The sequence below is a fragment of the Dermacentor albipictus genome, chromosome 1, assembly GCF_038994185.2.
Source record: "Dermacentor albipictus isolate Rhodes 1998 colony chromosome 1, USDA_Dalb.pri_finalv2, whole genome shotgun sequence".
NCBI classification, from domain to species: Eukaryota; Metazoa; Arthropoda; class Arachnida; order Ixodida; family Ixodidae; genus Dermacentor; species Dermacentor albipictus.
In genome coordinates, this window is record NC_091821.1 from 332,416,894 (window position 1) to 332,443,963 (window position 27,070).

The following is a 27,070-nucleotide window of genomic DNA, read 5'->3' on the forward strand; positions in this document are numbered from 1 at the left end:
TAGGTTATCTGTTGTCACTTTTGCTTTGTAGTGCAGCATTTATGAAAGTATACATGGGTAGATTATTGCTTTAATAAATTATTTTGGGCTAGCGAGGTTCTTTTACAATGGCGATCATTTTTCTTTTTTTCGCAGACAAATGATTCAGTGAACGGTAAAGCGAAATATATTATCAAGCACTCCCAAGTATGTTGGCGCTCCTCCTCTAATTTTTCTACGTGTGCAGTTGACAACACTGAGGTGCACATGTGACAATATTTCAAAGACGAGAAAAAATGACAACGCCTGCAGTCGCAAAATCCACCTGACGATCATGACGATGACCCCGAAACGTACGCCCTATATATGTGCTGCTTTGTTCTGCTGTTGCCCTGATGGTGACGAAGCTACCTTCTCCGCTCGAAATCCTATAGACAAATATCCCGCATCCAACTTGGGTGAAGCGACCATGTCAACATGGGAGATCCGAACACGCTTGTAGCATTCCGTGACGTTTCTTCCAACGATCTGTCTTGCTCCGTGACGAGAAAGATGTGCAGAGACACGGTATAGGTATTTACACTGCAACTCTCTCTCTCTCTCTCTCTCTCTATATATATATATATATATATATATATATATATATATATATATATATATATATATAGCTTTGATAGGCTAAGTGATCATACCGCTCTGATGCACTTTTCTTCTGCTTTGGCAATGCAGTATGCTTCTACAATGTCTCTTTTATTTTTTTTTATTTTCTCTTTTACATATTATAAATTGCTTCCTCGAATAAACTTCACTTGGCAGTGGGCGCTCGTCCTGCCGTGATTGTTTTCTTGTTCCTAATACTGGATCGTCCGTTCACGCTGCTTCAAGCTATATTCGGATTGTTATGTTTTGCAGGACGATTTTTCTTGTTTCTTATTTACTAGCACATTTCAACCGGCATCATATTTTTCAAGCACACCTCTGTGAACGCCAGTCATCGCGCTTTCAGGCCAGACAGTGTGCGAAAAAAACATGGCGCATGCTCCAAATCACCTTGGACCGACGCAGGGTGCAGCCGTTTGCGACAGCGTTTAATTTTAGCCTAAATCTGTGTGTCGTAAACCAAGCTATGCTCTTGATAAATTGAATTAGTCTTGAAAAATGAATGTTACTGTCTTTAAATACGGTTAATCCTTGTAACCCAGAAAAGCTTCCGGGCTGTCATAAATGTAGAATGTCATTTTGTTTCTAGTTACAGCGGTATCGAGGCAGTGAAAACTGAGATATAAAAAATGTGTCATGTCTAGTTTAGGGTAACTGGCAAATGTACTGGTTTTGTAGTTTTATTTAAAATGAACGTTAGCACTCCACGGTTGTGTGCCCATTCCATTCCAACACGATTCCGGAACCTTGGGCTATCATTGCATTCATATATTCCATCTCTCCGGCTGGTGCCATCACTCAATTCCATTCTGCATGCGTGTTTGGAAATATAAAATGATTTTTTAATGATTCCAACTTCGGAGTTGTCACTCCCCAACGCCAGTACCCGGTGACCCGATTTGGCGAGAAAGGAATGCGGTTCGGTTCGGACATAGATGCATAAGACAGCCGAAAGTGTCAGAAGTATATCCTGAGAATGATAATAGCATTAATATCGAACATCTAGGTTCTTCCCATTCTTTTCGCGCATTTCGTCACAGCCGGTCTTTCATCGTGCGGTTACGAGAGCGTCGTTTTAATCTTTGCAGTGTCGGTACTGTTCCGCAGTTGCACTTGAGGAACGGTCTCTATATCGCATCGCAGTGAATGCATGCGAGTAACTTTGTGGTTTTTCCTGCCCGGACGTCAGTGTTCCGCTTCCGTTTATTTCTCGTTTAACGGAAAGCCGCCCTTGAACACGCACCGCACCTTGCGCCATGTGGGTGTGCTTCCTGCGGCACTTCCCGAGACTAAAGCGATAGGCCCTTGCAAGAGCAACCCCTGCTGTCTAAGCAGGCTACACAGCAAGAATGTTGAGGGCGCCGGTTTGCCGCTTGGGTAAGACTCTCACGTTTAAAGGGGAAGATCAAATAGTTGGATGAGGGACCAAAGGAGTTCTTTTTTTTTTTTGGCGACGTTTTGCGCAAGTAGACACGACTCGAAAACTGACGACACGATAACTGCATGAAACAGTAAACAGACAACATTAAAGCTACATGAAATAAACTTTCGTAGTTATCAAGCTCTTCTGTCAGATATTTGGGGGAGTCCATGAGGTCAGAATTAGTACATAGTATTCAACTATGGCTCCTCTCATCGCAAGTGCAGTTAGAGGTCGTTGTGATGTAGCAGTAACAGTAGTAATAAACTTTATTTATCGAGAACGCCACCCGCCTCGAGTTAAGATGTCGCCTGTTCTTCTGATAAATAAGGCTAAAAAATTAGAGGACGCTTGAGCTTCGCCTTTATGAGTGGAACGCGATAGCCTTCAAGGACCCCTGACTGCTTCTTACGCTCCTCGGCAACTGCAGCTTAAGTAACCGTAAAGTTTTCTTACAAACGCCGGCGGCGAAAAACGCTATGCACGAAGGCGAGCTCTCTGGTTCTTTTTTTTCTCCCCCCTCCTTCCCAGGCGAGCGCCGCCGCTGCCGTGAAACCCCTCTATAATTAAAGGTAGCGTCCTCGCACTCGCCCACTTGACGCTAGTTTCTCCTCGCGCACTCTCCCTCCTCGATGGTGGCGCCCCCTTGTCCGATGCAGCGTAGCAGACAATGCCACGCATTAAAGGGCCCCTCACCAGGTCTGGCCATTTCGAGCTGACAAGAGCAGAGCGTACAATGCGCGATAGCGATCGTGTTTGCAAAGTATTACATCGCTACGCGCCGCAGAAAGCTCTGAAATTTTAAATCAAACGCCGTTTGCCCTTTTCCTCGCGGCCGCCGCGCTCCAAGCCGGAGAGTGACGTCCTCGTGCCAGTGCGCTTAGCTGTGACGTCGTTCGTGGTGACATGTGACTTCGAGAATGATACAAGGCAACATCTGTTATTGGTGCAACATGTTGCTTGAATATTTGCGGTGAAGCCCGCCTCTTGAAATAATGTGTTCGGAGCACTGAAATATTTCTATCTCGGCTATTAGTGAGCCGATTTGAAAAAAAATTTTTGCGGCAGAACGCTCCCCAGAGGACACGTAACATCTTCCAGCGCATAACCGAAGTTTGCTGTGTGGCCTGGTGAGGGGCGCTTTAATGCGAGTGGGATGACGGCTTGGCGCTTTTGTTTTGCCTCCTATTTATTTCCTGTGGCACTGAAATTACATCCGAGAGCCTTATTTCAACCATGGGAAGAAAAAGCGGTGCTAACGAAATTTTAGGGGAAAGAACATGTAAAATATGTACGCTTTGAAGTCACAACAGGGATAGCGTTGGAGCACACGTCCGCGTCTATGTACAGGTTTTCGATGAGTACGGTTTGTGAATCGTCGCAAAAGCTGTGAAGCACGGCTGCCTCAAAGCGGTCATCAGAAGCAGAAGGTACAAATTTGTTTTGAGTACCGCCGACTGGAACTGCTCAGTTATATAGCTACGTCGTTAAAACGAACGGATGCGTTGACTGAAGCCACATCAGCCATTCGGTCATCATGTGGCTAGAGCCTTATAATAAAGAATAAAATGTACTACGTTGGCACTGAGCGCGCTCGGCTGATAACCTTAGTGCATGCTGGGTACAGCGTCCGGCTCCAGCTTTTTGCCCAAATCGCGCATGATCATAAGCTCAAATTGTTTATCCGAAAAATGATCATATTAAACAAGACAGAAACGTCCTACGTGGATTAAACATCATACGCACCGAAAACGATTCGTCGTGTACAAACAATAATGAAAAAACTCAGTAAGTATTAACGTAAATGTAACGTAATACGTAACGTATTAACGTAAATTTTGATCGAATGAGCAGCTTTTCCCACAGAATTTTCAAAGCCGGAACACCATTTTTCTTTTGCGAAGTTTTATCGTGTGCAAGTCTGATTTGTTTCTTGACTATACCAACAGTTTAATTTACGCCATACTTTCTTTAAACACACATGCTTAAAGGGTCACTGAAGGTTACCAGAAAGCCAAGTTCAAGTGATAAAGCAATGCTCTAGAACGTCTAAAGCACCAATATAATCGCGAACACAGCTTCAGTAACCGAGAAATTGAGGTAAATGCACGACACGATTTGAGACCCCCCAGCGACATTGCGGTACTAGCCCGATGACGAAAGCACTCCTCATCATGTTTTATATCACTAGTACTCAACTACTCGTATTAAAAAGATCACTTCATTAGATTATATGAAGGAAGAAAATGCTATTTGTCTACTTCTATTCGATTCTAAGAAAAAAAGAAAAACATTTTGACGTTACCCTTGAGTAGTATGGGTATGGGTTTCGTTTTCGCTCGACTCCGCGCGCTCGGCTTTGCGCCGCGCGCGCTTTGGAGTTTCAATTGTTTCTTTATCGCGTCGTGCTGCAGTGGTCCTGCTGGCTCGCGAAACTTGCGTTTGAAACAAGCCGCGAGACTGCCACGTCCATGTGATGTCGTGGGATGCGCGAACGGTCCGCGGAACTTGGCCAAGGACAGTTGCAGCGGCGAATCCAACGTTACTTATCAGTGTGTGCATGCCAACGAGTGAACCTCTCCGTTCGAAGTGGTTAAGTGCCGTACGTCGATCTGCCACAGCGCGCTTGCAAAGAAACGAAAAATTACGTAGTGTGCTCGCTGCACTTTCGTCCAGAGGATTACGAGTTCAACGCCGACTTACTGAAGTCGCGTGAAGTGCCTTTTAAAGCAGGCCGTTGTCGCATTAGTACGCAACGACGCCGGCAGCGCGAGCCCTCAACAGCAGGTCACGTTCATCAGTGCTTAAATCGCTGAACTCGAGCCCAGCATCGCGAGCTAATGTGTCGTTGTCAGGGTCATCCATTGCAACGAGCGTCGAAGTTGGCGTCATAAAATAAAGAACCAGCTTATCGTCGTGCGCTTTCCCTTCCGCTAACCACCATAGTTCCGCTTTCGCCACGGAGTTTCCTTCCTCCGTGGCTTTCGCGCTGTTGCCGGCTCTGTCTTGGCTTTGTTTCTGGCCGCGCGTCGTTTTGTGCAGAAAAGCCGTAGCGCCGTCTGCGGGAGCCGTTTTATTCACCGACCGTGCAACGTCACTATGAGACCGTGACGTCAACACTCCTCGATCGGAGGGCGGGTGATTTGAACTGCGCTAGAGGTACGCGGACGCTTTAGAACGCATTTTCTCTTAAAATAAGTCTCTTCTTTGCACGAAACAAGTGTTTCGAGGTTTCTGGGATGGTATTTCAACAGTCCACGTTGACTTAATATTAACCTTTAGTGTCCCTTTAAAAGCGCAAATTTTTGTCTGCGTATCCCTCCTTTTTCTTATATAAAAAAACATGCAGAAACTCCACTGGAGTTATGTAATGGCGAATTCGCCAGATTGCACCGGCGCGCACTAGGGCGCCCTGGGGCAAGGATGATCGGATGAAACGGGGCATTGGGGCACCCCGGTGCGATTTGCCGAATTCGCGATAAGTATGCGTAAGCATACCCCCAAAATTCAAGTTGGTCCATCCCTACTCTTAGCTTCCCTATTCATTTTCTACGGAGCCCTATGTAGCCCATCGGCATTCTATCCTATCATTTTCTTTTTTCGTTTCAATTGTTCCATATCGCTTATAAAGCTACAGATTATCTACATTTACACCACTACAACGATCAAATGTATTAACTTCACAAATTACGCATTTTTGTGCAGATACCTTTACACTTTTCGCGTCACGGACAAATTTTCCTGTGGTATTCGCCAAACAATGTTTACGCATTAAAAATAAGTGCGCACTACTACTCAAGGAAGAAAAACTGCGTCGACATGGTGACCAACGAAGGAGCGCATGCGCTCCTTCGTTGGGCATCATGGATGTCACCAGGGATGTTACCGTGGATGTGCACATCCACGGTAACATGTGTGAAACGGTAACATGTGTGTGAGCTTGGGAATGAATACCTCGAATGCACTGCGTTATTTAGAAACCTACTTACCTCACAAAGGCGCGCGGATGGTGGCCTGTCGAAGTTTGCGCGACCGATCCGGTGCATCCGTATCTTTCTTCACTCCACGTCATGCTTGCCGGACGGCAGCGTAAAAAGCATTTTTCCTTCATTGACGCGATTACAGCAACCCCAGGCACAGCAACCCATGACGAAGAGTACTAACAGTGCCAAGGAAGCGCGCTGTTCTTAACGACGCGCTCACGACGAAAGCTACCGCCACCATATAAACCGCACACTACGGCGCGTATTCATTCATTGCATCGAAAATGGCGCGGGAGAAACGTCTGAAAGCGCGCGCTTTCTTCTCGGATGTAAAAACAAAATGGAAAAGCGCGCGCTGCTCTTAAAAGACCTCAAACAGCAGCTCTAAAAGGGGGTTGTGTTTGAATTCCTGCACAATATAATTATGTTTTCTCGTATATTAAAATTACAGTCCGACGCTATCATGTCTGGAGGTGGTGTGTAAGTCGTACTTTACGAATTTTCTGACGCACCTTACTTTGACAAATTAAATTAGTTGGCAACGCCTATACATCACGCGGAGGGCCTGAGTGGATCGGGATGCGTGATTCGGGGAGGTTTCTCGCATACGGACAACGTCACCACTGCCGACGCCAGATTTGCTGCGACACGGGGCCCTAAGGGGCCGCTCAGGCGTCTTTTCGATGTCCACTGATTTTAATTTTTTTTTTTAAAATCGCAGTTCCGCCCGAAAGGCGAACAACCAATTGCAATAGCAAATTAGTAGATAGCTGTACGAAGTACGGATAGTAGTTTTATCGGCTTTATAAACTTGTAAACATTCGCGTACCAAATTAACAATGGTAGAATATGTAAGCGTGACCCGACGAGCACGTAGAAACAGACACACGGAGAGAGCGCTGTCTTTGTGTGTCTGCTTCTGCGTCCTTGTTCAATCGCGCTTACACATTCTACCATGTATTCAAACCAACTAGCCCGTCAACGTGCTTTAAACTAAAGTGACCAGCACGGTGTCACGCGCGCATAGATAAACATATCTCGCTCGATGAGCGCCGAAACTCGCTGTCAAAATTCTGGAGTGAGGAATCGCGGCAGCAGCAAGCGAATTGACCTTCATGCATCTCTCGCTTCAAAGCGAACGAAACGTCGAAAACACAGCGCGTACGAAGCTACCGGCGCTACGCGCACTTTGGCCACGTCATCGATAGCTTTCAAGACACACGAGCGCCGACAACGCGTGCCTGCGGCGCCCGCGATTCGCGTGGCAAACGCCGTAGTACACGCCGCGGTTGTCTCCGCTCTGTACGGAGCGGCGGGCGAGGAGGACACCGAGGCACCCTAGCAGCCGCCGGAGAACGCCCCTCCTCCCTCGCCTGACCCCCTTGCCTCGCGCGCGACAAGAGAGGGCACGCATCCAGGCCGTGTTCCTCGCTCACGCACGCGAGACTGAACCTCGTTCGTTGGCTCACCCTCACACGCTTCCACTCATTCGGAACATCACGGCGACGCCGACGGCAGAATGCACCTGGAGTGTCCACATAAATGCTATCGCAATAAAATATTGAATACACGTTCTCTTTTTCACTCTGATTAACTGTGCCAGAGAATATGGGTGCAAGTCATTTAGCTTTCCTGAGATTGAATTTTAAAGATTACTTGGTTCTCGACTTACGACTTTCTACTGACCAACCTGCTTTGTTTGTGGTCGGAGACTACACTGCCACTGTCGCTGAAATCACTGCTGACTAGTTTGGAAGATCTATAAAAGCTCCCTGTGTTGTCAAGAGACATGAGCTTCGCTTCTTTGGCATCAGCACCATGTGTACTGAGTGATTACCACACATTCTGCACGTTTACATCATAGTAGTGTGTCATCAAGTCATTCTGACATCATCAAGTCATTGTGACTTCACACGAAGTAGCTACCCGTCACGGTTTTGATATCTCATTTATTGGTTATTTAAAATTATGGATGAATTTCTTAGAAAATTGAACCACCCTACCAGAGCCAGGACTGTCAATGTCATTTGAAAATGACAATATCCTAATATAGGTAAAAAACGCCGGAGTTGCCCTTTAACGCTATTGCATTAATAAAGCTGAAACAGCTGAAATTTCAAACGAAATACAGTGCACCTTCCCTTTCGTGGAAGACCGTTCCCAGACAGATAGCCGCGGTCACACACACAAATGCCTCTTCAGAGTGTGTGTTTTGTCACTCACCATAACTAATAATCTATTTGTGGAAGGTGAAACGCCGCAAAAAAAGAGGCGGGCCCCAACATCTCACCGTTCCAGTATGGGACCTCTTAGGTAAGCTACAAGAGGCAGAGGGAGAGAGTGTCTCGGTTGCTAAAACCCGTTGCCCGTGACGCCTGCCTCCTGGCAGCATGTTAACAGGACGCTTATTTTCTAACACACACACACACACACACACACACAATCTCTTTCTGTCGGGTGCGCATGCATGCATGCACTGTAAGAAAAGGATAGCTTCAAGGGCGCAAAGAGGGGCTGACGCTTATAGGTTTCTGCTTTCCTTAACGAGCGTGACACCAGGTGAATTTCCGTTGTCATGCTCGTTATGTAATACAGTAAACTAATTAACGCTGCAAAAATGCAAATAAATGTTTTGTTTACAATATAATGCAGCAGTTTTCAGTTCCCAAACCTAACTGCCATTTGCAGATTAATTTGTGAGTGGAAAAGCTTTGAACACTTGGGCACGTGAGGAGCAGCACTGCACTTTTGACACTCTCACTTGTACCTTTCTTTTAACCTTCTTTTTGCACTGCCATGATGGATCCAGTGGAATAGGATGTGGAAAATATGCCCACTGCACTGCTTTGGGTCATAAATGTGACGGAACACGTGCTGCACACGCACAAACCTTTCACAAATATAAACTAAAAATAATTTAAAAATCTAACCTCCTTGAAGTGAAGACAAAAGTTGCATTTATCGATGACAATTCTAAATTAGTCCAGCTTAGCTGCCCCGTCCCCCTATCTATGAATGGCTCCTTAAGCCAACAATGCCACCCACTCAGCAAATTTCCGGCTTTGGCAGTATGGCCGCAATTCTCATTATGCCCGGCAATTCGGCAGCTTTGGAAGCCAATGGGTTAATGTACAAGTACTAGAAGAACACATGTACTGCAGCGAACAAAAAAGCTACAATATTTTGCATTTTAGGTCATGGAGCTAAACTGTGAAGACTTGATTCTGTTATGCCAGACCATTAGACCAGGGCAACAGTCTCTTGGAAACACACTGCCGTGCTACGTTTGTCACACTGCATAGCCCGTCTATCATGGATAGAACCTGCGTAGTTCAAGAATCTATTAAAAGGAAACTGTATGCAGAGGTGAAAGTGGCCAATTTTCAAAAGCAGTTATGACATGTAACCAGAATGCAACCTGTCCTACAGGAATCCATGTACACAAATATGATGCTGTCAAATCACAGTGCATGTGATAACATTGGTGCTAAGTTGTATGTATAATGGTGCTGTGCTGCTCATATGCATTTGACATCAAAAGCTGTGTTGCCTTAAGAGTTAATAGCAACCATACAACCTATCATGAAGATGCGCCTAAATGTCAGCTTTTTTCTAATTCAGTAATCTTGACACAACCCACAAGTGTGAACCAATCCACATGCATATTTTCCACAGTAACTGGAGTGTGCTTGAATCCTTTCTTAAAGCTCCACAAGTTGCCAAAATGAGGAAACATCCCCCTACATTCAATTTGCAAACGGCTATTGTACACCATACAACATTAAAAGATGTATGATACAGGAGAGAATAGCAAGCTAGAATTGGTGATTGGAACTTCATTGGTGGGCCTGTGATTGCTAATGGAATCTTTTTTCTAAGATTCATTGAACATAATTACATAGGAGAGGAACTGAATTATAAAACTGATCCAGATGCAGCATTCCTACTCTGGCTGCATCCGTGGAGGTGCAAGTCGAGCCGGGGAAACTGAAGCTCTAGCTCCAGTCTCTTAGCAGCAGACAGCAGGTCCCGTTCTGCAAACCTGGGAGCAATGAGCTGCAGGCTCAGCGGGAGACCATTATGTGAGAGGCGACAGGGCAGGCTGACTGCAGGAAGCCCAGCCATGTTGACTGGTTGTGTGCAAAAGTCTTCAACAGAAACTCTCTCCCTGTTGTCCTTAAGTGCCCAGCTTGAATACTTAGGCGCTTCGGTGAGAGTTACTGGCGTTAAAATTAGTTGAACACCTGATTCGAACACCCTCTTGAAGTCATCGCATATCAAGCGACGCACTTGCAGAGCTTTCATAAAGTACTTGTCGTAGTTTCTGCGCAGCAGGAAAAAGTTTCCAGCCAGTATTCGGCCTCGAACGACTTCGTTAAATCCTTCGTGTCTCGAGGATGCGTACAGGGCTTCCGTTGAAGAGTCGATGTCAGCGCGGTGCCCGTACTCGAGACCGTCGTACCGAGCGAAGTTCGATGCCACCTCGCAACAGTTGAGCACCGAATAACACTCTGTTGAATACTGAGAGTGCGGCAAAGACACCGAGGATACAACGGCGCCTAGAGAATCCAATTTATCGGCCACGTAGCGCCAAGTATCTACTACTTCGGGCGCCATGCCGGGACAGTGGTACTCCCTTGGAACGCCAACTCGGACGCCGGAAAGAGAAGGCTCGTCGTCCAACTCCAGATTCCGCGCGTGCTCTGGAAGATGCACACAAGTGGAGTCGTTTTCGTCGACGCCAGCCATAACATTAAACAACAAGGCGGCGTCGTCGACTGTTTTCGTTAATATGCCGGGGACGTCCATGGAGTTTGTTAGCGGGACGAGTCCATGCCGAGAAAGTGCTCCATACGTGGGTTTCAGTCCGATAACGCCGCACCGTGACGCTGGGTTGCGCGTGGAACCACCAGTGTCAGAGCCCAAAGCAGCAAAAGCACAACCTGCCGCCACAGAGACGGCACTGCCGCCCGAACTGCCCCCAGCAATATACCACTCATCCAACGCGTTCTTACCCAGATACTTCCACGGATTCCTGGTCGGTCCAAAAGTGGAATCAGTGGCACCGGAGCCCATTCCAAACTCGTCCATGTTCGTCTTGCCAAGGATGACCGCGCCTTGTTTTCGGAGACGCTCGACGACAGTCGCAGTGTAAGGTGGGTGAAAATTGGCGAGCATTCTCGATCCACATGTTGTCCTTACACCAGATATGCAGAAGTTGTCTTTCACAGCAATTGGAACGCCATCCAAGGGTCCTAACGGTGCATTCTCGGCCAACCGTTCGTGGCTCTCCTTTGCTTGCTCTTGGGCACTCTCAGATAACACCGTTACAAAGGCGTTCAGATAGCTGTTTGCTTTGATATCTTTTAGACAAGCCGAACATACTTCCAACGGTGAATATTTTTTGCTTCTAAAATGCGCAGCAAGCTCTCTAATGGTTAGGGAAAGCATTATTAACGCACAACCAACGAGCGAAAGTGCGCTTTGCTGTATCCTGCCATGTGCAGCAACGGATGTTGAATGCAGCGCTCGCGCCACCTATTTCCTTTCAAGCAACAAACGCCACTAGAGGGCTGAACAAAAATGGAACTGAAAGCGAAACCGCAATTGTTTTTCGAGTGGCACGAAGGGTAAATCTGTGGCGCAAGTTTGTGACAATAACGTGCCTAAATAAGCGTATCACTGTAAAACCTTCATCACAATATAGAAACCACCGATGGGAACAATTTTCAGGCATGCTGATAGCCATGGCCATAATGACGTTGCGATGCCACCGCATCGATGCCTTTTAAGGTGCCATACGTTTTCGCGCTTTCAGTGGTGATAGCCGGTCAGATCGACACTCTGTCCGTGTTACCTATGGGATCAGCCACCCGTGGACTGCAGCTAGTAAGAGTGGCATAGAATCGAATGGAAGGACTTGTTACAATATCGCGGCTATGATTTGGACTACAGGTCATTTCGCCTGAAACCTGCTCATCTGATTAAAAGGAGACTCACATGCGCATCGTAAAATTTTATGGATGTACTTGAGGGAATGTCAGCAGGGATGATGTTTTTGAGCAATCACTTTCAGAGATAACATGAGTCACATGAAATCTTGTGAAAGTGGCCGCTCAAAGCTCAGGCTGACACGTTATTGCAGCGCGACCAGTTGCACTACTTATCCACCCACCACAGTTATTAGGCAGATTGCATTAGTTATTACACAGATAATACCATCACTGATGAAACAGCTTTTTGACCATATACATTGAAAATTATTTCTTTTACCCGTCTCCCTATCCTGCTGCCTTTCACAGCTACAATAGGAGAAGGAGGAGAAACATTTAAAAAAAAAGGGACAAGCAGGTGTCTTTCTGCTTGTGCGGTAGGCGCCCTTAGTTCAGGGGTCCATAGCTTCCATGGGAATGCGTCATGTTGGTACATAATGTTTATGTGCCAGCAAACAGTGCGTTTCTGCATTCAAGAAACACTCTGTCTGACCTGGTGTTATTACTACGGCATTTAAAAACGCAAAACAATAAGGAAATCGCAACCTCAATTTGATGCATTTGAAAGCTTTTGGCTGCAAGTGCAAGTTTGTTAAATTGAGGTCATAAAATGCAACCGAGTTTTAACATCAGCTTAAAGGGGGTGACCACATGAAATTAAACAGCTGAGCCACCTTCATTCAATATACTTTGTACCAGCACCTTGAACCTGAATGTGTAGGGGCATGCGCTGTTATCCCCTTCACTTCTGCCCGTTCAGCGCTCCACCACACCTAGTGTTCCATGGCACATTTTCTTGCTTTGTTGAGCGTGTTCCTTGTTGTAGGAAAATTACTCTTAAGATCTGCTACAGACATCGTATATACAAATTATCCGATTTATTTTGTTCACAAAAGCCTTCCACATCAGATGCATAAAACAAAACAAAACTAGAAGGCTAGAACAGAAAAGTTTCAAAGGTGCAGGAACACAGAGTGTTATTTTGCATTTTTGCACTCTGAACTCCTCTTGGACTTTCGAACTTGGCCCTCAAAACTCAAGCACTGTGTGGAATGGTGCTGCTTAACAGTTCTCGGTGGTACGTGCTGAAAAAAAAATGAGCCCGCTCGGAAGCCTGTACGCTTTTTTTTTTTTTAGCCTCATACTCCACTTGCAACGGCTACAACAGTGCAGAGTCTGGTGAGCAGGAAGTTTTCCATTGTTTTACAAACTCCTGCTGAAAGTGTAGACAAATATGTCCATCTAGTGTAAGAAACCCAAAACAACTAAAAAACAACCTGCAATGTGGTGCCACCTATTAAATATAGCCAGAAGCCAGTCATGCATTGAGTGGCTGGCAAATCGCCGGTCACTCCAACTTTGGCGTTGGTCATTGTGGCCGGCAGATTGCCAGTGGCTTATGCTTTAGAAGTTCATTGGAAGTTGGAAAACTTTATTGAAAGTAGATACTGACAGGACCAGACTGCAAACAGTTTTGCTGCAATGATCGTGCAGCAATGTAGTTACTATGAAGTCAGATTGCAAACTGCATGATATTTTAAATGTTTATTTTTGGGGTATAGCAACAACTGGTGAATGCACAATGAGTAAATCTACAAACAAAAAAAGAAGGCAATGTGAAGTTCATGAAACATACCGTGTCGCTAAATATCATATGACGTTAGCAATGTGACATGACAAGCTCTGCCACACAGATGAGCGAAGCCATAATGGCGGTGCAGTTCTCGTCTTCCCCTTTTCTGGCTTTCCGTATCAAGCATGCATGCACAGTATATGAAGGAATATGTATGGTAAGCTATTTAAAATGGTCTTTGAAGTATATCACACCACTGAAAAAAAAAAAAAAAAAGAAAGAAAGGTGTCGACCTAACAATCCCAGCGTGACTTCCTGTTCTTCCGCCTTTCCTCTTTAGATGTGCCACTCGGCTGCTGTCCTTGTTGCTGCACAGAGTCAGTGCCAAAAGATCTAGGCTGGCTCAAACTGTCCTGAGAATGAGGACGAGTGCTCGAGTCATTCCCTTGTGAATCTCGATGTGCCTCGGTCTTGGAGGCTGGTGACGTGAAATGCACTGGTGAAGGTACGGCAAATGGAACAGGAGGAGTGAACGGTGTGTGGCGTGGTGGCGAAGGTGGTCGACGGGGTGGTGAACGTGGCAGTCCGAGCTTCCACGAAGTGTCTGTAGCTGCTGTGAACTGAGACTTGTACTGAGCCTGTAAAATACAATGTACAGAAGGTCACTGCATGCAATGTGTTGCAAATCAACACATAGCTGCATGTAGGAAACCGTGACATTTCTGAATTTTACAACAAAAATGAACAAAAAGGCAAATGCTGGTATGGTAAACTATCTGAAACAACAAAATGTTAGTTAAATACGCTTTGCTTCATTAGGAATCTTGCATATACATTTAAACGAGAAATGCAAGGCCCATGCAGTAACCACTGTAGCTAGAGCAACACAAATTTTGCACACAGCTAGAAAGTTTATTACAACTGACATAAACGTTGCTCCATAATTAATGCAATCCAAAGATGTATTGCAGTTCCAATATTAATCTTGTATTTACTGAAATGCAATACCTGCAGCCACAACTGGATGCATTACATTCTGTATAGTACCAGAATGTCTTGGATTGTTTGGTTTAAAAGCCAAAAGAACACTGCAGTAAAGTATGTCAGTAAGAATTGGTTAGACATGCATTCCTCACACACGGTTCAGCTGGCTTGACTGCCTTGAGAATATTGCTGCAAAATGTACTAAATAATTCATCCTATTTAATAAATGAGATGTCTGCAACAAGACAATGAAGAAAGTCATTTGGGGATTCCTAGATGCAGTGCTGACAGCCATCCGCAGCCATGGCTTGGCTTGGCTTGACTTGGCTTGGAGGAGCCACAAGCTCAACTGCACCCCATTCTCCCACCACCACTGCACGCTTTATCATGCTACCCCCTTTTAAATTTCATCACCCCACCTAATTTTCTGCTGTTCTTGACAGTGCTTCCCTTCCCTTGACACCTAATCTGTAACATTAATGGTCCACCAGTTATCTGCCCTACACATTAGACAGCCTGCCCAGCTCCATTCTTCCTTCTTAACGTCATGTAAAAAATAGACTACACCTGTTTGCTCACTGACCCACATCGCTCTCTTCCTGTCCCTTCACATTATGCTTAACATTATTTGTTCCATCGCTCTTTGTGCCGTCCTTAACTTGTTCTCAAGCTTCATTGTTAACCTCCAAGTTTCTGTTCCATATGTTAGCACAATACAAGCCTTGTTAATTCGGATTTCATGAGACCAAAAAAAAAAAAAGATTTCAGAATTAAGCGAATGTCGAATTATTGCGGGTATGATGAAAACAATAAACAAACGATTACGTCAACACACTTTTATTTACTGAATGAATCAGCAAATCCTGTTTCTATTTTGCACAAAAGCAGTGCGGAAGCTGCAATTCTCGTCATCTCATGACTGATTAGCACTGGCAGTGGCAAAGGCCTTGCGGCTTCCTTTGCAGCGAGGCTGCGGCGCATGACTTCACATGAGACAGGCTTTTCACAACTGTGCAGACATTGCAATTATTTCTTTGCCAGTGAGCTGGTTGCCAAAAGATCGTCTGTACATCAAGATGTAGATGGTGCTCTTCATAGTGGGCAATTTTGCATAGAGTCAAAACGAAACTACCGTTTGCTGCAGCAAATGTGGACAAAACCACGTTCACTATGAACACAATCATGAATGGAGACTACACAGTTCTAAAGGCAATGGGGCCCACGCATGTACCGAGTCAAAACGAAACTACTGCTTGGCACAACCGCTGCGAGTGAAACTGTGGTGGCTACTCACGTGATCATAGATGGCGAATAAGCAGTTACAGGGCTCACGGCCAACATTAAACGCAACAACAAAGGCTTCAAAGACACAAAGAGAAAGAAAGCTTTCCAGCATTGCTGTCATTCACATACGATTTTAGCTTATCACTATGGCAATGTAGACTCCATCGCTTTGTTTTGGTTGTTCGCTAGCACCATTATTGGTGTATTGCGTCGCACATTTGAGCTGCTTGCCGAACTTTGAGGGTTGTCCAAATTAAGTGATGCACGGCCAAATACATCTGAATTAACAAGAGTTTGATTGCATGAAATAATGCATATGGCCTGCTGGGACCAGGCAACAAGTCTGAATTACCAAATTTCCCAGATTAATGAAGTTTTACTGTACCGGTGAATGCAATGACTGTACACCTTTGTTTTTAATGACAGTGGTAAATTCCCATTCATGATTTCGAAATGCCTGCCACATGTGATCCAATCTATTTTATTGACCTGTAGTAAAAGCAAAGTTAGTCGTTGTGCAAAAATTTAGGAGAAAGAAAAGGTGCTTACCTGAAAAGCTGCCCGCATGGAGGACAGCCTGTCTGTCTGAGGACCGGCCCCGTGGCGAGGCATGGAGGTGGATGAGGTCACGTTACTGCTGGCACCAATGTCAGAGGAAGTCTTGTTTCCTGAAGCAGCCACAAACCTCGGTCCTGAGAGCACACTTGCAGTATAGCTGCCCAACCCAGACATAGGTCCAGCTGCAGGAGCCTGCCTCTGGAGTCCACCACTCTGTTCAGATAGGCAGGGAACAGAAAATGTCTAAAAAAATGTACAGTTTTACATGGAGAGGTTAGCAAACAAAATTATATTTCTGCGTACTATTCCATGATTAATTGATTCCCGAGCAAATTAGGAATCTCCCAGCAAAAAATGTTGTTATTAGCGTTCGGGACATCTTGCAGGAAGCATTGTGCCCTATGAAAAAGGCACCCTACGACTTCTGCAGCGCTACCGCACCCTTGCACAAAGAATATACAATGCCAATGAAGAATCTGCCATGCAAGTGTTTGCCGAGAAGAGAGGACTAGCTGAAAGGCTGGCTCGCAGCTTCAGTAAGATTGAGGCCGTTGTTGTCGCTGCAAGGCCACCGTAGCATCAAACAAAAATAAGACTTTTGTTGCATGAAGTGAATCAATCCTGCATGTTTTTGCCCTTTCATCGCACTCTCTCCAAGTTCCGTTTTAGACAGGTAAGTGGGCGATATTGTGCTATTTCTGTTAAGCAGTAATACCGTTTAGTACATACTTTTCCTGAGCTCCGGCCAACTACGGTTTAGCGAGGTTTCACTGTACACAGCAGTCTATACTGCACAGGTCACGTGTGACTACTGCTGGTTGCTGGTAGTCTGTCTTGTGACATGCTGGGAATCCTGGTAGTGCAGAGACAACTAATGTGTGCTCACCCAAGTAAAGACTTGCAGTTTGCTACCTTTGAGTGATGTCTAGAAGACAAGCAATTTCAGAGTAGTTTAAGAAGCAGGTCATAGTGTCGGTCAAGTTCTTATCACTGAGCAACTTCACTGCAGGATGCTTGCAAATTGCTTTATGAATTTGCCATTTCAACCACATTCAATTTTAGGAGATTAACAGCCACAGGTGGGAAAAAAGAAACAGTGTTAAAACTCCACACATTTTGGTGTGGAGTTAGTCATTAAGCTTGGCAGCCACATGAAATGGACAGAGTTAAGAACACTGTGTCATTAACCACCTCTCTTTATTAATAAAAGTGAAGGCATGCATAAGAATTGCATAGCAGCAACTTTGATCATGGCAGCACTTTTCAACACAGACAGTTTATGCGTATCACGTCTGTAAATTTGAGGCAGGATGTCTTTGGCATCCAACATTTTGGTCACTGTTAGACAATGGCCAATGCGATGTGCAGGCATGCCACAATGCTTTTTCAGATGAGCATGGAATAAATTGCCACACTTTGATCTTTATTTTCACACATAACAGAGGCATGGTGCCTTCTGTCTGAGAAGCAAATACACTCACACTGTTGGCGCAGCCAAGGCCTGGCCGCTCCCTTGTTCTGAAACCAAGTCCATGGCCTCCCACGTTGAGTTTCTTGCCACTGCCTTGTTTGAAGCGCGATTTCTTGAACCACTGGCTCTGTAAAAATGAAAAATATTCCAATCCAGAAATTATTGCTTTGTACATATAATGGTCATGGCGCAGGAGTAACTCCTACTCGTACTTCACAGCCTAATGCAAACATTAAAAGTACTTCACGACGTAACGACAGGTTTTCTGCTTGTTCGTAAATTTGACAAGGTGTGAACTGTAAACAAATGAATGAAAAAGATGGTGTCCGGAAGTAAAAGGAAACAAACCCTGAGTACTGTTTTAATTTGAATATATGAGGGCTGTACTGAAGATCTTGGCCTAACCTTGATTTACTTGTGAGGCACCCTTCAAAGATCACTCCACAATATTTAATGGACTGGTGGTGCGCAGGATGATTGTGCCAGCCTCTGGTAGGTGCTAATACTGCGCTTGTCTGTGGTACCATATTTACTTGTATAATGATCGCACTCGCATAATGGTCGCACCCCTGAATTTTGTCGTCAAAATTTGATTTTTTTTCTTTGCCGCATAATGATCGCACCCCAAACTTGCCGCAGTGATATGTCGTCTGCCAAGTCTAGCTAATTATGATAGCGCTTGCTATCTGTCAAATGCTATGCGAACGACTCTTCAAGACATACCAAGCAGTCTGCACGCACGAAACATATTCTTAAGCAGATGCCCTATTTCATTCCTTTCATCACTTCCCACACTTCCATGAAAAGAAAAAAGAAGCTACAATCAAACTTGCCTAGCCTTTAATATTTGTAGGCTTTATAATGGTTGTGGTCAACAACAACAACAACAACAGAAAAAGGTGCCTTTCGGTTCCTCTCGTCTGTACTCGTGGGCACGCAACAAATTGCGAGCGGCAACAATAGTAGACACGTTTACACTGCTACATTAGAAGTGTACCCTATTTATCCGCCAACGCTTGTAACACAGCTAAGATATTCGCCCACCCTTAGCGGAAACATACTGTATTAGGATAGTAGTGAAGACAAATGCCGCAGTTTTCGCAGCATGCCCGCCATTTGTTTCTATGTCACTGGCAGCTAAGCGTGCCCATCTCTGTTTCTGTCCCCTAAAAGTGGACATGGCTACGTTACTGCCACAGACTTGCCAATATTAACAATATTATTCATTCATGAATAATATTGTTATATTACAACAGTTTCTTCCATGAATAATAATATTCATGGAAGAAACTGTTTCAATGTGCACAATGTACTCGCGAAAAGAAAAAAATCGCATTTGGCGCGTTTGGCTTGCTCCGCCAGCTGCCATTTTTGTTTTGGTGTCCCGCACTGTTACAGTGGTAGCCAGCTGTTTGCTGACCTGTTGTCATCCCGCAGCAAATGGGGGATGAAAAATTTTTTTTTCTTTTCATGGAAAATTTAATCCACGTAATGATCGCACCCTTGAATTTCTGTCAATTTTTTTGACGAAAAAGTGCTATCATTATGCAAGTAAATACCACATTTGTTTCCTTGTGTCCCTGTTTCATTCACACTGTTCAACCTCAGCTTTAAATATGAATCAACTAGCCCTCATCAAGATCTTACTAGCGCTAATACAAGCAATCAAACCATTATGGACAGCTTGAAAGCACGTGTGGTTATAAAATTCTTGACCCGGAAGGTGTTAACTGCAGCTGAAATACAGTTAAACCTCGCTATAGTGAAGTCAGTGAAATCGGCAATTTGCTTCACTATATCGAAATTTCGTTCTATTGAAAGTTGACATTTTATGCAAATAAGTGCAGTTGCCAATCGATTTTCCTTATACAGGAAAGGGCTGCAAAATTTTCCGAATTATCGGGCAATCACAAAAAGCTAAATTCAGTGAGAAAGCAATTCATCTTGATAAATTTTGGAGCCAGCAATGAATGATATGGTTTCATGCCACTACATCGACGATATCTTCTTAGCGGTACAAATTAAGCGAATCCAGCCATGCATTCGCGTCCACTCCGCCCCCGCGGGGAACGAATGATTTGTCTGCCTCCCCCTCAAACGAGCTAACGAAACTCGATGTTACGCAACCTCCAATACCAAACGCACGGTAAGACAGCTTAAATTGATTGTGTCACGTCGTCTCGGCACAACCGCTATTTGCACACACAGCAGAATACCTCTGAAGCAGGGCCCTCTGGCCGCTTCTACAGCCATGCGCAGCCAGAGCTGAGACGTGCGCCAGAAATCGAGACGCACGCCAACCTACCCCCACTGTGACATCAAACTTACTTTTGTGGGTGAGACACCCTTCAAAAGCTGCTGCATAAAAATTGCCCAAAAGGAAGTGCACAGGAAGTTTCTGGCAGCTGGATGTCCTTTTCTACAGCACAGTACAAAAATGGACTGCTGTACTCAAGCAAGGGCAGAATAGCATTGAAGACTGCAGGGTGTTGTTTTATAAAAGAGATAGTAATACGCTGACAACCCGTCGGGGGTTACTTAGTGGCTATGGTTTCGCACTGCTAAACACGAGGTCGCGGGATAAAATCCCGGCCACGGCGGCCATGTTTCGATGGGGGCACAATGCAAAATTGCCCGTGTACTTAGATTAAGGTGCACGTTAAAGAGCCCCGGGTGATCAAAATTAATCAGCAGTCCCTCACTATGGTGTACCTCGTAATCAGATCGTCATTTTGGCACTTAACATCCCATAATTAAATTAATATGCTGACAAATTCTTGTTGGATAACAACACATGACACCCCCCTTTGGCTTTCTCTCACTTAAGAGTCCTGGTTCCAATTCAGGAGCTCTGAGACATGTTACAAAATTGCAACCACTGGCTAGATGACGTTACTGTAAAAATCCACATATAATATGAAGATTTTTTCCTATTATTATTGTCCCAAGTTTCTGCCTTGTACTATCTGTGGATCCAAACCAAAATGTCAGCCAGGAACTAGGCTCAGGGTGATGGTTTCGTTATTGCTGCATGGCTACAGTACCATTATCCTCAACGGTTGAAGCAGGCATCGCCAACCACACTGTGCAAGTGGATTGTGGCTGTATAGGCAAGTATCCCAGAGGAGCTTGCGTGTTGCACTTTTAAGAAGTGCAGCATTTCGATTGCACTAGATGGTACAGAAGACGATTATCTCTGGGAAGGGCTCTTGGATAAAGAACTGTCTAAAGACAGTGCAACTGAGGACAATGCTTACTCAAGCACTAAGTCCAATGTAAATAAATGTTTTTGCTGAGCTTGTCTCACTCGTATCATATGCCGGTGCAACATTCTTGGGCTTTTCACTATCTACAAATCTTGCTTCGTATTGATATGCATACCTGCTTATCTTTTTCCGGTGACTGTATTTTGCTGGTTAACAAATGTTAATTAGTTATCGCTCAGCGCAAGACGTGCATGTGCCAGAACATTCTCGACTGCTGTTGCCAATTCTATCCGTTGTCTAAGCCATTGCCGGACCTTGTGTAATCAGACTGCATGCATGATGCGAACATTGTTGTACATTCTGGAAGGCATGCAAGCTCCAGCGATTATGCTGAAATTTTTGACACATCATGCATAAATAGCCAACATGCTTGACCTGCAGATCAGATTTCGATCATTGGCACACGTGTTCGTCACTACCATTCTGTTAAGTGCAACTTGTTTTTGTAGGCCCACATTCGCTCAGTAAAGAGTTAATTTTGTGACTCAACATCATGCCACGGTCTGGTTCTTCATCGTCATGAAAACGTTAGTGTTATATGCAAGTCCATATAATATGCGGGTTTTTACGAAAACTGCATGTATTTCCTCTGGCTTTCACATGCTCAGTACAAATTTTCTTGGTGCTTGTTTTCAGCAGACACAATGAGGGCCTGTTTGCCAGGCAAATACAGCCAACTACTAAGAGTGAAAAGCTGTCACTGTCGTCTGTTCTCACCTGCATGGCAAGGTCCATCAGCTGCTGAGGTACATGCTGGCTGGCCCCTTCCAAGTTACGCACGAGGTGGCCAGCAAACTCTTTCTCCTTGTCCATGATCAGCGTGTATGCCACCCCTTTTTCACCTAGAAAAGAGAAGACAATGCAATGAGCAGTGCTCAGCAAATCTAGACAGGAGTTTCGGCTTAGCTATAGCTCTGGTAGTGACAAGCTCTTCTAAACTTAAACATGCTGAAGCACAAGGCTAAACAGAACACCCATTAGCAAGACATTAAAAATTAACTCACTAATTGAAATGCACGCAGAAAACAATGACACAACATGAAGTGCACTTCTGATCTATGCTCATGATCTCGGAACCGTATTTAGCACACTGCTCAAAATATAATTTATCACAAAACTTCAAAAAGCAACTCTGCATGAAACAACTCCAGGAACTGATGAAAAAAAAGAGAAAAAGGGGGAAAAAGTTAAGAAAAAGTTTTTTAACCAGACCACTCTGTGAAGGTGGATGACCAGTGAAGCTGTGTAGAACACAACAAAGAGGCGACACAGAATATTGAACAAAGGTACAAACACATTTATTGTCTTGATCAGTGGTCGTCTTGGTGAAAGGTACGCACACACATTAATTTTTATACATCCGCATTCATTCGTGTTATAATAGTACATTTGTTACATACCTACATTTGTTTTTTTCATTTCGCGATATATTGAGGCACTGAATTTGACATTGGAGACCGAAATCACTGCACTGACTGGCAGTGGCCCAGTGCCATCAGCGCCTTCGTAGAGGGAGGGGCAGTATGGCAACACCAGTATGACGAGCGGGATCCGAGTCAGCTGTGGAAGACGACAACGAAGGTATGAGCGATATACTGAGGCAAAGAATTTGAGACCGAAATCCCCACAATGACTGGAAGTAGGCCATTGCTGTCAGGACCTTTGCAGAGGGAGAGGCAGTGAGAGAATGCTAGCATGATAAGTGGCAACGGAGCCAGCTGTGGGAGAAGAAGACAACGCACACGTGAGCAGTGGCACGAGACACTGCTGATGATGATAGTTTTTGCTTTCGCAGATTTGTTGACAGAGACGAAAAATGCACGGAACCCTTGCCATAAACAGCTTTGCTGTAAAAAAAAACTTGGACCAGAATATAGCTCGACTAACTCTCTAAGTATGTGATAGGATAATCGAAATGTGATGGTTGTAATGACTCAACAGGCACACATGTGTGCAACACGAGCAACTCTTGCACACTCAAATTAATCAGTGATGTTTCTATACCTTGTATCTCTTACAAACTTGCGATTTCATGCACACTGTGAGGGGCCTGCATGTGCTCAACACACCTTGAGTTTTCTGTTACATAACTGGGTCATGTCCGTGTATAATGCTATATGGAAATGGTTGACCAATGGCGAGATTGAACTTGTCTTCCAACAAAGCAGTCCAATGCTCGAACCATTAGACCACGATTGCACATGTGCTTCTTTCATGCCAAAGTCACTCTCTGAAACGTCTGGCGAGTGCGTCATACCAGTTTCTCGCACTTTTTCCCTTGTGACAGCTAGCATTTTGAGAAGCTGTGTTAGACTGCACTGCATTTGAGACTGGCCCGTATTTTTCGTCAGACAGATACTTACAAAGTGCATGTGGTCTGCTTATAATGCTATTGCACTAAGGCTGTCTACTCACGTACGAACAAGCAACTAAAATTATATAAGCAAATATTAATAATCTTATATCTAAACACACTATGAGGTATAAGAACTTTTCCTAAGAGTTCTCTAAACTCACTTTAGTTGCAACTGATGCTTAGTACAATAAACAAATGCATAAGAAAATTATGGGCAAAATGCAGCACAGAAACAACAGAAAGCTTGCAAAGCTGTGAGGAAAAAAGTTCTTTGTTACCTGCACGGCCAGTCCTGCCAACTCTGTGCGTGTGGGTGTCGATGTCACGAGCGATGTCATAGTTCACCACAGTCTTCACATGGGGGATGTCCAGACCACGTGCTGCACGAGTAGGAGAAAATAACAGCTTGAAGAAATGCATTTCCAATAAACTTTAGCACTAGTTTGCCATGCCTATAGGAGAGAAGCTACCATGGTGGCCAACAGTCATCAGGCTGTTACAGTGTCCAGCTAAATGACTAAAGAATGTCTATGGGAGTCATTCAGTTGGACACTGTAACAAGTGTCACTGCACCCCCCATTTGAAAAGACAAAGTTCATAGGGAAAGGAAAAGGTAAGAAAGAAAGGGAAATAGTAGAGGCTTATCACATTAGAAAGGAAGGAGATAAATGTGTAAGCACTCCCTCTCTTGCCTTGTCGGGAAAAGAAATAACATTTTTGGATGAAAGATTATAATGTTGCTGATTTGCAGATGTTTTTGCGACTGGTGTGTGCATGCCTATGCTGAAGAAGGTATAAATGTCCGGTAAATTTCAAGTAAACTTCCAGTTGGCAGTCAGTGCTTGTCTGTGGTATTTGTTTCCTTGTGTCCTTGTCTTTTTTGTGCTGTTTAACCTCAGTTCTAAGTTAGGGTGAGCTCTCCGTAGCAAGCAGCACGTGTATGACGGGGTAGGTGAGTCTCAGCTAGGCAACTGGCCAAGGCTGTCTATTGTTGAGCGATCGGGCAGTGACGAGGTGCTCTCCCTATGTCCATAATTATCTGCCAACTTCGTCCTTGTCGCCTTTTATGCGTGCGACACCCCCCTCCCCTCGTATCTATCACCCCATTCTCCTTCTTAAAATTCTTTTAAGTCACTGCCACATTCTTCAACATTCACAGGGTTGTTGAACAGCGTGGCGGCCGCTAACATTCCTATATTTATGTTTCTGCGTTGACTTCAAGGCTGCATAGATGGGTAAGGCTGACACTATAAGCAGCACAAGCCACCTAGCCATGACTGGTAACATAATTTGTATTTAGTGGAGGGTGAAATTTCCCTTTTGCCTTGATGTTAGACACCAATTTGATAGCTTTCGTTTGATTATTTCTACCTGCTTAAAGCCTATTTTGCCTCCATTTTCTCTAAGCACTAATGCCCTAAAAAAAATCGGCTCCATTGCTTTCAAATGTAGGACAAAGCCCTTTACAGAAAGGTATCAGGTGTTGATCTGTTTCCTCCTCCTCTTCACTCACACTGCCTAATGTGTCTATCACTTGGTACTTGACTCAGTACGTCTTAGTCTGCAATACTTCCGTCCTGGCTTCAAACAACAAAGAGCTTCCCCTAGAATTATGTATGTTTCCAGTGCTGATTTCGTTTGCATCCCCATTTTCCCACAGAACTTTATCTGTTTCATTAACCTTTATCTTAACTGATTTTTCTTGCTTTTCCCTCCCAGTGCTGTCCAAATATTTGCTTGACAATTTTTTGGTTCGCTTCTACCAAGAGTGGGAAGTGGGGGGGGATCGACTCCCCCCTCGGCTATGCCAATGTCGATGGCAGTAAAGGACAGTTATGGCGTATGCAACATCACCACTTTCCTCTTGAGCGTGGTCGATTTGAAATGCACTAAAGGTATCCTGAAAATATCCAGACTAAAAAAAAAAAAGAAAGTTATGCAGACCCTTTAGATGCAATTCTCTTTTTAAATAAGTCTTTTCTTGGCACAAAACAAGTGCTGAAAAGTTTCCGGAATGGTATTTTAACAGCCCACGCTAACTTAATGCCTTTAATGTCCTTTAAATAAAGTTGAGGTCCAAGGTTTCGTGTTAACATTTCTTTCATCATGGGTGGGACTGATCTACAATTTGGGGGCTCGAAGCACTCATAGCTCTTATAGGATATGCTAAAAAAGATATGGTAGAAGCTATGTTGAAAAGTGGAACTTCATATGTGTAACTGGAAAAAATAGGCTATGTTGAATGTCACGTCATTCTATTTATTTATTTACTTAATTATTTATTTATTATATTCAAGTGGAACTTACTTCCAAAATATGCCCCTACTGAGGGCTTTGAGAAAATGTGCTATTATACTTGTTCATTAATTAAGGATGTCGTAAGTTTCTGTGGCGGTACAGCTTGCAGGAATTAAAACTGATAAATATTTAATATTCTGGGACAATGATTAGCAAAAGTCTAGACATCACATTTCTCATCTACCAGCAGTATGAATGATGCTGACTACAGTACATGTCTGCAGATTATATTTTAATTAAGTGCCATTACAGTGTTTCATTACATGTGTCTTAGGATAGCTTAATGTGCCATACCTGTACGTTGAAGGTTGCAAAAACGAAAGTATTCCAGAGGATAATTAAATGTTAAAGTATATTAAACTAGCAATCTCATAGCAGATGATAAAATTTACAGCTAAGAAGCTGAACTACTTTAGGAGGTATAATATGCCGTTCTTTTAGAGCTCCTTAAGCATCTGGCAGCTTATGTATATTTTATCACTAGCTCAAAGTGCTTTATTTGGAAATTAAACACAAAGATCCTCTCTAGTACATATTGAAATGACAGAGCTGGTATGGCAAGGCATTCCAGAATCCTCTGCTCAATTTTTCTAAGTTCAATGCAGGAATGTTCTGGGAAATTAACTGTACACCCCAAAATTGTTTTTAACATCTTAATTAGAACAACAGCTATAAGAACATATTTCAGTAGAATGTTACGACTCACCAGCAACATCTGTAGCCACAAGAATAGGAAACTCCTTTTTCTTGAAAGAAGCAATCACCTTGGTTCTGTCATTTTGTTCCATGTCTCCATGTAGAAGACCCACTGAAATATGGAAAAGAAAGTGCTTTTGTATTCTCGAAGCAGTTGACTGCAACTTGTTCACATTCTCACAGACACACAAGGTTGAAATGTTATAGTGTTGCTGTGCCAGGAACTGTGAAGAAAGTGGAAGTGAAAGGCCAACACACTAACTAAACTCAGCAAAATGTTTAGCTGGTCTTGCTACCTGCTTAAGCAGTGAAGTGTAAATATAAAGCAAATATAGGCAGCACTGTTTTACACGCATAAACATGCATGCACAAACAGCAGCTTGAATAACTTTAAGCGAAACTTTACAAACAATTTTTTTCACAGGCTAACATCAGGCACCCTTCCCAAATTCAAATGACCCAACCTCAACAATGCCTGGTTTTGTTTTAGCTAGTAGAAATCCACACTGACTTTTTGTGCTTGGGTTGTATCTGTCTTTTCAAGCAGAA

The 27,070-nt window shown here is 44.1% G+C and overlaps 2 protein-coding genes across 2 annotated transcripts in view; both read right to left on the bottom strand.

The window, feature by feature from the left end:
• Positions 1 to 8,087: 8,087 nt before the first annotated feature.
• Positions 8,088 to 11,548, bottom strand: GatA (glutamyl-tRNA(Gln) amidotransferase subunit A, mitochondrial). The gene has a single exon (XM_065441990.1). It carries the CDS (start codon positions 11,491 to 11,493, stop codon positions 9,958 to 9,960), a length of 1,536 nt encoding a protein of 511 aa, XP_065298062.1. The 5' UTR covers positions 11,494 to 11,548; the 3' UTR covers positions 8,088 to 9,957.
• Positions 11,549 to 13,565: 2,017 nt separating this feature from the next.
• LOC135910008 (ATP-dependent RNA helicase DDX42-like) overlaps positions 13,566 to 27,070 on the bottom strand; it is a 33,442-nt gene continuing 19,937 nt past the window's right edge. The window contains exons 14-19 of the mRNA XM_065441991.1: positions 26,532 to 26,633; positions 23,806 to 23,907; positions 21,889 to 22,013; positions 17,916 to 18,032; positions 16,426 to 16,647; positions 13,566 to 14,246 (exon numbers count right to left, since the gene is read on the bottom strand). Coding sequence (XP_065298063.1) covers positions 13,902 to 14,246; positions 16,426 to 16,647; positions 17,916 to 18,032; positions 21,889 to 22,013; positions 23,806 to 23,907; positions 26,532 to 26,633 — 1,013 coding nt within the window. The 3' untranslated portion in view covers positions 13,566 to 13,901. The remainder of the gene's footprint in view (positions 14,247 to 16,425; positions 16,648 to 17,915; positions 18,033 to 21,888; positions 22,014 to 23,805; positions 23,908 to 26,531; positions 26,634 to 27,070) is intronic.